Source organism: Rhea pennata, chromosome 18 (assembly GCF_028389875.1).
Source record: "Rhea pennata isolate bPtePen1 chromosome 18, bPtePen1.pri, whole genome shotgun sequence".
Lineage (NCBI taxonomy): Eukaryota > Metazoa > Chordata > Aves > Rheiformes > Rheidae > Rhea > Rhea pennata.
Genome location: NC_084680.1, coordinates 4,527,020 through 4,537,860, shown reverse-complemented (window position 1 = coordinate 4,537,860; position 10,841 = coordinate 4,527,020). Strand labels below are relative to the sequence as shown.

The 10,841-nt window shown below is 46.4% G+C and overlaps 1 protein-coding gene across 10 annotated transcripts in view; it reads right to left on the bottom strand.

The window, feature by feature from the left end:
* Positions 1 to 542: 542 nt before the first annotated feature.
* Positions 543 to 10,841, bottom strand: part of EHMT1 (euchromatic histone lysine methyltransferase 1) — a 126,306-nt gene continuing 116,007 nt past the window's right edge. For all 10 annotated transcript variants that reach the window (XM_062590902.1, XM_062590895.1, XM_062590903.1 and 7 more), the window contains 3 exons: positions 8,741 to 8,819; positions 4,427 to 4,602; positions 543 to 2,343 (listed from right to left, as the gene is read on the bottom strand). In XM_062590902.1, coding sequence (XP_062446886.1) covers positions 2,160 to 2,343; positions 4,427 to 4,602; positions 8,741 to 8,819 — 439 coding nt within the window. In that variant the 3' untranslated portion in view covers positions 543 to 2,159. The remainder of the gene's footprint in view (positions 2,344 to 4,426; positions 4,603 to 8,740; positions 8,820 to 10,841) is intronic.

The window sequence follows — 10,841 nt, the reverse complement described above, 5'->3', positions numbered from 1 at the left end:
AGGCCAGCGCCGCCGGAGCCACCAGCGCCGCCGGCAGCGGAAGCAGCGGCCCCTCGGCCGGGCGCCATGCGCCGCCCCTCAGAGAGCTCCCGCCGCCATCCCGCAAACGGCCCTGCCTCAGCCGTGGCGCAGCGACCCAAAACGAGTCATCTTCAGCTTTATTAAAAGAACAAAACTAAACTGAAACAAATCCCCCTCTACTCTGGCAAAGGGCCGAAGCTCTCGGGCTCGGACCACCTGGCAGAGAGCAAAGATCCTTCCCCTCCACCCCGCACCCCCGGCGGAGCCACGAGCCGCCGCCGAAGCCCTTCCCTTGGCTCAGCGGCGCGGAAACAGCCCCCGTTTCTCTCGGTTTTTATTTAAAAAAGTTTCCCTTGCACTCACGAAGGTAAGAGCCACCCCCGGAGCTGGAGTTTGGGCGGCGAGCCCCCGCCGCCGAACGCTGCGCGGCTCGCCCTCCACACCGGCGAGTCGGCAGCGCTGCGGACAAACACGGGCCAGACGCAGTTTAAAGCACTTTTTTTTTTTATTGATTTCATTGAAAACAGAACAAGAAAATGATCAGAGCCAAAAGACTGCTCCTTTAAAACTGTCAAAAACATTAACAGAAAAAAAAAATAATAATAAACATGACGGCATTATGAATGTTCTAGAAGAGATGAACAAAAAAAAACCTGTTACTGCACTAATTACAGTATTTAAAGATATATGCAAAAAAAAAAAAAAATTAAGATAATGACCTGCCCAGCCATCACACAAAAGGTGATGGCAAATTTATTCACACTACAATACTAACAATTTAAAAAAAGTTTTTTTTTCCTGCATTTTATACTAAAATCACTTTGTTCTTTTTATACAATTGATAGTTTATATTCACGTGGTGAGCAAAAATCACACCAGAATCAGCACCGTTTTTGTTTCGTGGTTTCTTTTTGTTGTTGTTTTGTGTTTTTTGTTTTTTTGTTTTTTTTTTTAATGCTAGTCCCCAATGTTTCAGTAATGGTAAAAAATAAATCAGTTTATTTAAACCTCATAGCGTGTGGCTTAAAAATTAATCAAAGGTGCCCAGCGTTGAGAAAAGTGATAGGAACAGATGAGCTGGTGGCATCTGGGATCTTCTCGCTGTGACATGTCCTGTCTGCCATTCGCTTCATCCAGCAGACGTGAGTCGAGGTTCTCTATAATATATATATCATTCACTTTATCTTTTTTTAAAAAAAAAGAAAACTGATTTTCTGAAGAAGTTAGTGTCTTGTACAATCCCCTTCAACCTTCCCTCTCTAAAACTGCTAATGTGATAGGAGAGGAAAATCCTTCCACTGGTGAAACGAACACTGAAACAGTGACACGGCCAAGAGGCGCAGACGAGAGCCGTTTTCTAACGGAGAAAGCCTGGAAGGGAATGGGGTCTCAGGGAAAGAGTCTCCGGTCCGCTCGGCAGAGAGGCTAGGACCAAAGGGATTTAAGTATTGTGGATTTCTTCTCCTTAGAAGAGAAAAAGAGAAAGTCGGTGGATTTGATAACAGAGAAGCATCTGCTGGAAATGCCCTCTAGCTCCTAGTGACCGAAGAGGGACAGACCACACTGCAACGGCCTGCGAGACGTGGGAGAAATCCACGGTTTGGCAGGGGGAAAAAAAAAACAAATCAACAAAAACAACCAGCAGAACCTGCCCCAAGGGCTGTGCCAAGAAAATCAAAACGCCAGCACCTCCCTCCCCCCTCCCCGCTTCCCCTCTGCTTTTAGAAAGAAAGTCCCATCAAGTATTCAAAGTTTATTACAAGTGAACTGGAGATGACTTGGCATGAGCGATCCATTCAATTAACAATATTCGGAGGAGGACGGGCAGCTCTCCCTTGGCTCTGACAACACTTAGCACATTAAGAGACGGAGGCCAGGACAGCTTGCATGGAAAAAACGCAACAGCCACCCCTCCACACGCACTGTAAAAACCAGCAGCTTTCCAGGACTGCAGAGGGGAGAACAACATCACGGAGGCGGGATTTGCTTTTACTCAATCCTCAAGTAACAGTCGGTGGCACAGCCCTAAGTGTCATGAACCCTTGGCTTTCCTTGAGCAGGTTTTCTCTTTAAATGGAAATTCAGACAGTATGTGAATCTATAGGGTTAAAACAAGTCAGTCTCTGGGGAGCGGAGCCTCAAAAGGGGCCGGCTGCCGTGGCAGAGCTGGTGTCAGGGAGCCCGTTTTCCTGGGTGTCCTGGGACGAGGTGCTCGCCTGCCGCTGGGCCAGCGCTGAGCTCGAGTGTTTGCACTTGGGTGAACCGCACTGACAGCTGAAGTATTTGCCTTTGATGTCCCAGAACCTGTCTCCGTAGTCAAAGCTGGAAGAGAGAGACAGAAACAGGGGGTCACTGGGAAGACGGGGTTGGAGCGAAAGGGATCACAAATCAACACCAGGCATTTGGGATTCGCAATCCCTGGCACTGGAAGCACTCTGTGGGATGCTGGGGGGACCCTGGGGACACCACTTGGTATGTAGATGGAGAGGACAAACAGTCCAGGAGGATCGGAGCTTTTGCCCCTCTGCAAGAGGAACAGATTTGAGAGCTGAAAATTCAGGCGCAGGCAGCCCCGCCACTTAGTAAGGTCCCCTTTTCTCCAACAGGCGTTTAAGGTCCACTTTGGGTCAAATCCACACTGATTTTTGCTTTCTGTTTCAATCCCACTGCTGGACAACGAAGACATTCAGCCTTGTCCTGCTCACAGGCAGCAGAGCTGGGCAAGAGTTTCTCTAACCCTACCATGCCATATTGCTTCCTAGCCATATATTCCAAAAGCCTGGGGCAAAAAAACAGAGGATGAGGAAAGAATGGGAAATTCAGCACCTGAGCCTTGGGGACATACAGGCCGTGGGGTTTGTATCGGTAGGAAATACTGCAAAAGGACCTGCAAGGTCTGTTCTCACTCCGGCGAGGATGAGGCAGGGTCCCTACGCTGACACTCTGCCCACATACAAACAGCATCCTGACATCAAGAAAGCTGCACCTAGGACTGGCCCACTGGGGAAAAACAGTTCAAGATATGGATCTTAAAACCCACCGGTCAATCTGAGAAATGAAACACACCCTGAGAATCACAGCACATGCACCTTCCCATACATGAAAAAATGATACCAGATGGATCTGCCCTCTTAAGAAAACTGTCACGTCAGAGGATTTCTTTTCCATGCCTGTGAGCAGGAGAGGTGCAAACCCCAACCTGCCTCTTCCCAGCACCCCTGGGTCCCTAACACAGTACAGCCACCTTTCACAGAGCTCTGTCTATGGCTTGGATTACGAGTTACTTGAATAAGCAGCCTCCTAATGACACCTACTAGAACAAGACAAACCAGAACCAGGCCAGGCCCTCTAAAAGCAGCTGCATGTCTCATGTCAAGGCTGAACTGGAGCCTGCCAGAGCGCAAAGCGAGTCACATTTGTGCAGCACACGGGATGCTACTTCGTCTGTATTCTGCCACATCCTAGATGTGTTATCAACCCCACTATCCATATCCCCTTTGAACTGAACCAGTCCAAGGGGTGGAAAGATGGTCCTTTCAACCAGCCTCTCTTCTATACCTTTCTTCAAAGATACAGCCATCCTTGCATAGTGCTCTGCCAAGTGTTAAGAAGCACTCTCCGCACTCGCAGAAGTGACAGAGCCTATGCGGAACAGCAGCTCTGCCGCTGGTGTTAACAGCTGTTAGGTTTATGGGATTTTGTAGTTTTTGTGATCCTAAACTTAGGCCGTTTCAAAAAAGGTTAGGAGAAAGGGAGGAAAAAATAGTAAACGTCACAAAACCCAGAAGGAACTGGAAGAGTACAAAGTCAGCAACACAATTAGTCATTTTGCTCTGAATCTAAAATACAGAATAGGACATCGTAAGGGCTTCTGCAATATGTCAGTGCAGCTTCTACGACTCCACAGCACACTCACAACAAAGGCCCCCGAAGACCTGGCACCTTGGGAGACCATTTACACCTTTGCAAAGCTCGTGTACAGCTCTGCTGCTCAGAAGCAGGGCAGCACTTTGCTCATTCTGCCATGAAGGATGATGGTAGCAGCAAAGAATGAGCCCACGGACTGCTGCATTTCTGTTTCGTAAAAAGGACAAACCCCAGGATCTCCCAACAGTTGAAAACTATTCACTGCTGGTTCGCACAGTGCTTTGAGTCCCTCCTGCTAGGAGGCAGTGGAGACAGCCAGGACAGGAATTCCCTTCCTGACTCCCGCAGATGCGCTTGCATTACCAGCATCACTACCTCCCAACCCTTTCAAAGTACACATGTAACGTTGTCCAGCTCCCAGTGTGACCTGCTGCTGCACCTTAGGCAGCTCTCTCCCTTTGGGAAGAACTGTTTCATCCATTTGGTTCTCCCCTAAGCCAGGAGGCCAGTCACCCACAGGTACCAAGGCAGTACCTACCCAATTTCTTCTCCGGCTTCTATATGCCTTGTGCTGAAGAAGGCGATCCTGGGAAAGCGGAGGTCCTGATGCGACATGAAGACCCGCACTGGGATGAGGTTTGGCTCACAGAGGTGGTTTATAAAGCGGCTGATGTTGCCATAGAAACGAGCATCTATGCAGTACACCTCTCCATCCTACAGGGAGGAAGGTTGAATGCTTTGTTATATGAAGTTTAGTATTATTGCTGCTATTTGTTTAAAAACCCACCAAGCTACAGGTCATTCCACTAATACTCTGGAGAGCTTCAAGACCACCACCAGGGCAGGCTTAAAAATCACTGAACGCATATACTTTTATATTAAACAGCACCCCGAAAATACGGTTTCTTTCCACACAACACTATTCCCTCACAAGCTCTAAGACCTTTGAAAATGCTCCTGACATTAGCTGGCACATCAGCTCTACACAAACCTGCTCCGCTCAAGCTCCAATTTGGTACAGTGGGATTTATGTTCGGTGCAGACAAACATTGTATGGGTAAAAGCCACTGGACAGGGTGACCAGCATCTGTTCTGTCCTCCTAATTGAACATGACAGCTAGGAAACACAAAGCCAGAGCCTGGAGAAAACACGGTTTTCTGCAGATAAAAGTGAAAGTGAGAACACAGAAATTCCCTTTCCAAACTGCCCAGACAGCAGTAATATTTTGTTTTCCTTGAAAATAAAACAAATCCTCTCAGGGCTTTTTTATTCCAGCAGAGAATGACTGTGCAAAGCAGAGACTTTAATTACAGAAGCTAATTTCAGTTGCAGAAAGGCCAAAAGCGAAAGGATCCATTAGCAGTGCTCAAATTCCCTTTTGGGCAAGCACCTTGCAATCTTTAATGGACAAACTGTGCCAGATTATATCGTCCAACTGATACAGGAGCCCAGGGCAAGATCTCCCAGTGGCTGAGGGAGGTGTCATCCACATGGGCCTGCACCACGCCAGAGTATTATAGGCTTTAATTTTAACAGCAACTAATTCTAATTACCCCCTCACTTTTCTGCCTTGGAGATGCTGCCTCCTTGGGTGAAGGCATCACCCGCTACTGTATCTCATGACCATCTAGAAAGGTCTGAGCTCTCCACTGTACAAGCTGAGACGTACTTCTCGGGAAAGGAGCCAGCATTCTGCTGCGTTAACCAACATAAACAGCATCCTCACAGTAAAGCTGCTGAGGAGGACAAGTCCAAAAGCAAACTGCTTCCCATCTTGCTACAAAGGTTTTGGGAAGTAACGAGTCACACAGTGGCAAGCGGAGAGGAAGAGCAGCAATTATGAACCTGCTCTGGGGTGAGAGGAGGCTTGCTCTCTAGAGAACAGTCAGCAAAAGGACTCTGTGACAGGCCTGTACGGAAGATAGCTGTGTTCACCTCTTACACCTACAAACTTCAGTGCTTAAAGTGGAAGGACATTACAATTTCAAATGGCCTTTAATGACCCAGATCACTAGCTGAAATACAAAGGGTTTCCAGTCAGACCTGTGTGCATACGTGGCTTTTTACTGATGCTCACCGATGAGCATCAGTAAAGCTGGGTAAGGCATCCGAGGATCATGGGGGCAGCCATCCTGCACGACTGCTGTTTAATTGGCTTTACTGGCATCACGAAGAGCTGGGTAAGCAGTTGTGTCAAAAGGCAACTGAGAACACAGTGAATGGGAAGGTGCTGGGGGTTTCTCGGAAGGGAGGGAAGCCAAGAGGAAGCCATCCTTGCCTCGTAGGATGTACGAAATCACACACAGACATCAGGGTGCAGCTCTGGGCAGAGTTTCTCTTCGTCTGAATATAGCAGGACTCAGTACATGAGGAAGGACTGCAGAAGGCAGGCCTGCCCCTGGAAAAGGCGGGCAGACCTAAACTCAGACCTAGTTTAGCAGTAGAGTGAATGACCATCACAGTACAAGGGGTCTAAGCCCAGGCCTCACCGCAGTCCATCAATGCTGTAGGCAAGTACCTTAACTAATGTGTCTGTATGCACGAGAACTATTAAACTGGAAGAGCTGAACCAAAAGAGTCCAGTAACCACAAAGCCTATCTGAAATGTTAGCTGAGTATGATTTTGCACGGTTTCCTACATATGTTCATCCAACTTCATCCAATTATCTAAAGGAGAGATCCCAGTTCTATCCTGGGGCAATACCAGGGCAAAACACATTACTAGTGTTTGTAAAACACTTTGAGACCTTGCCATGAAAAAGTTTGGCTAAAAAGCATTAGAGCAGGCAACCTTAACAGAAAGAAACCACCGCAGCTAAAACTCAGTCTCAGCTTTCCCAAAGATAACATTTTTTCTAGTTCTCTGGTGCAGCAATGAGAAAACTACCCTTTTAATCAAAAGGAACCCTAAACAGTATCTGCTGTGTTATGTTCTCTCCCTGAAAGCCTAGAAGTGGCACTAAGTTTTGGCTGTTCTACATTTGCCTGATGATTCACGTAGCTTTGAGTTCCCAAGAGAATAAGGACATTAGAAATAACATCCCCATCACTCTCAGAGTGCAAACTCCACCCAGACCGCTCTTTAGAAACACGCAGAGGCCCTGCAAGGCTGCCCTGCTCTCACATCCTTTTCATCTTCTCATCACTCAGGTGGCAAGAAGACCTGGCTCGCCGTCCCCTGCCTTCGCAGCACTGCCTTCTGCCCTCTTCAGCCGGCCCTGTGCCGATGGGTCTATTTTGATGAATACTGACTGACTGGGTGCCTGCTATTCCACAGATGCTCCGCTTTAAAAATACCCTGGAAAAGACTACATTCTTGCTACCGTACCTAGGCCTCTCTGTGTATTTATGGAGCCTACAGTGAAACAAGGAATCTAGAGGTTCTCCCTCGAAGGTACACATGGGCCAACCTGAGAGCAAGGCAAGGCCCAGGCAGACTACAAACTGCACAAACCAGGGTGAAATCCCTGTTGCTTTTCAAACTTCCCAGGTCAGCTCTTACCATTTTGCATCTGTGGCACAGGAACACAGAAAGGCTAGTAATGCTTCCTTATCTCAACAAGGCACAGATTAAATACCATTAAATGGTATGCCAATATATGGCAGTAGGGGACACCTTAAGAGGTCTTCATCTTTCATCCCTTACACAAGACTGCCGAAGACAGGCAGGTCAGCATTTACTCTTTACAAGTCAACAAGCATGCGCATCAATACAGCAAAACCCCATGGATTAAGAGGTAAAATACTCCCAAAATTTTCGTTTCTAGGCCCTGCTGGCCTCCATTGACAGCTGGTTCAATCCAGTGATCACTATATAAATAACCCCTCCTCATGCGCAACCCCTCCACTTAGCTTTGGACTCTTAACTCTTTCTCATGCTTATATTCGTACTTCAGAGATGGCAAACATCTAAGCAGCACTCAGTCTGCACGACTCTTCCAAACCTTATTTAGAGACCACTTTGAAATGCCACAATCCTGACACAGACTGAGAAGCAGCATGGAAACAACTCCACATCTGTTCTCTGAAGGAGAAGGATATAGAGCGTGTCTAGGAGCTGGTCCAGCCATGATTCTGGGTGTTAATTACAACTTGATCCCTCTGTATTCAGGTGGACTGCAAAACTCGTCATTACATCTTTTTTGTGTTGATACGAGTATCCCATTTTTACAAAGTTTCTTTATGACTAAGCTGACAACAAAAGACCAAAATCGTGTAAAATTCCTCCTGCAAGCTACCCCACTCCACTGAGCCCCCTGCTCACTTTCCTTTCCCAAGGAAAGTCTGAAGTAATGATCCTACTTAAAAGCTTTAGACTGCAATTTTCAAAGCAGGATTTCTGCTATGAGAAAGCTCTCTGCAGAGCAGTGCTGGATAACCAGTAGCAGAATACGCTTCAAGTCTCTGTCAGCATATCTGACGGATCCCTTTGTAAGTAAACTTTTTTTTCAGTCTTTGAGTTTATTCATCAACTTCCTGTTATGAAGAAATTATAAAGCTGCCAATCAACCCAGCTGCAAGCCTGCATCCTCCTGCACACACATCTGAATATCAAAAGCTGAACTCAGGATGCCCGAACGGTTTTGAGAGAGGAGGACCTTGCAACGGGAACTGTTGCAGGCAGGCTGTAACACAGCGGTCTAACACTGCCGGGATTCCTGTTATTTTAACGATCCCAAAGCCTCACCTCAACTTCTTTACATTTTGAATAAAAAACAGCTAGGAAACGGTCGTCCTCCTTGTAAGCTTTCACGTTGTGCTGTAGTTCAAAATGGAGACAAATGTTCTCTCTGCTCTCTTGCAGCAGCAAGCCCACGTTTTTTTCTTACCAGGCACCTTCAGATACCGTACCTTGTTGTCAAGGTCGAAGAGATAGGAGTCCTCTTCACGGACATCTGCCTCGGAATCAGATATCAGCTCGCCAACATACCTGAAATGCAGAAATAAGATGTTTGTGCAACCACAAACTTGAGTCTGAACACTCTTCTTACATGCAAAGTTAAGAGGGAAAGAAAGGGACACAGTCCAGCTATGAATCATAAACCTGTAAGTTCGGCGGTGCAGGCCATTTCTGATTTACCTTGGCACACCAAGCTTTGCCAACATAAAGCAGTTAAAATCTGGCTCCAAAATCAAAGTTTTTTCAGGACAACACCTTTAATATTAAAAATTGGTTTTATTAAAAAAATTTTTTTTTACTTTTCCCAAGGACTCTGTTTCCTTTTGCAATTCTCTTAGCTGGCCGCAAACCCCAGAACAATCCAGTTCTCCTTATGTTCACTGTCATACTCATGCCCTGGCTCTTCCAAACAAATACTGCAGTATTTGGGCTGTTTACATCCCAAAGCAAACTGTTTTCTGTTCTTCCAGCACACTTTGACTGATTACATATGCTACTTACCTGAAAAAGTCTTTTCTTTTTAATGTAATTTAAAATGTGAGCCTAAACCTTACTTGAGAGCACTCCTCAAAGCCTCTAGGCTTCTTTCTTATCCCTTTCAAACAGGAATAAATCCGAGCTGTGACCCGAGTAACCACCACAGCACTGTAAAACCAGGTGCAACGGTGATCACAACCAGGCCCTCCAAGCACTGTGAAGCACGTTCTCCTTAATCTGGCCTGCTAAGAAGGACTAAATACATGACCACCTTTCACACTCCAGTCAGATGTCATTTGTGTCACACGAGCCCTAGTTACAGAGCAGTCCCCTTTGCACCGGTGTTCCCACAGTTGTCTGTCTCCATCTTAGCAGCTTGACAGCTTTACACTGTCTTCTACTCAACACTTCCTGCCCTGCTCAGCTTGCAACCAAAATACGAGACACAAGAGGACAACGATAGAGTCAGAGGGAGGAATACAAGACCGAGGCAACAGCAGAGTAGATTCTGGCTCGAAACTGAAATCTTCCTGTGCGTTAACGCAACACTAATTAATAATAAGCACAACATTCACAATACAAATAAATTCTCTTTGGAACATCAGCAGAGCTTTCCATGAGAGTAGCCATTATAACAGCATTCTGTTTTGGCTTTCAAGGCATTTTAGAAGTGTTAACCAACCATATCCATTTCCCCTTGTGGCTCAAGACAGCATTTAACTCCAGGGCTTAGGAAGAGAAGAGCCATGAAACATTAACCCAGAGAGGCACAATGCACTCTGTGAGAAGGGATCATTTGGCTGCAGCTCCCAAATCCAAGCAATCTTCCAGAGTTGTTAGATCAGACCAGGAAGCTGCTACTTTGGTGTGTAAATCTACTGTTTGCCCCCACTGCATCTTGTTATTTATTAAACAGTCCCGCAAGGCTGCAGCATTACTGGAATTCACACACTCATCGGTCACCCGAAGCAGTAGGAAGATCATGGCCAGAAGGGAAATAGCTGTAGCATGATCCAGTAGCCAACAGCAGTTAAAAAAACAGCTGAATAATGCTGCACGGAGAGGCGTTTTGTTTAGGGAGAGTCACTTCAGGTTACAATTCACTGATACAAAAGAAAAACAATCTAATTAGACGTTGTTGTTTAGATGTTCCTTTAAAGACCATTCCTGCAACTCATCTTCATTCCCAGAAGTACTTACAAATGCGAACAGTTCCCTTATTTCCAAGATATAAATTATGGAAGGAATTGCAAGAGTTACATGTTCCTGCTGCAGAACCGAGCAAGAGCACCAGCCCCTTCACTCTTCAAGTCAAGACAGCATTTTTCTTCTCTGCCAAGATGTTCAGCACAAGTGCTGATGGCAAGTAACTGCATCTCTCAGAGCTCTGCACTGCCTCTCATCACTTGAAGCTCTGAGTGCACTCCATGCACAAATCAAGAGCAACAGGCTCCAGCATTTCTCTTAATTTGATGTGGGATACGGTAAGCCTGGCACTTCTCTGATGGCAAGAGTGGCTACAATAGCTGACTTGATTCACACAGTCTCTCATCAGCACATCACTGTTTTGCATAG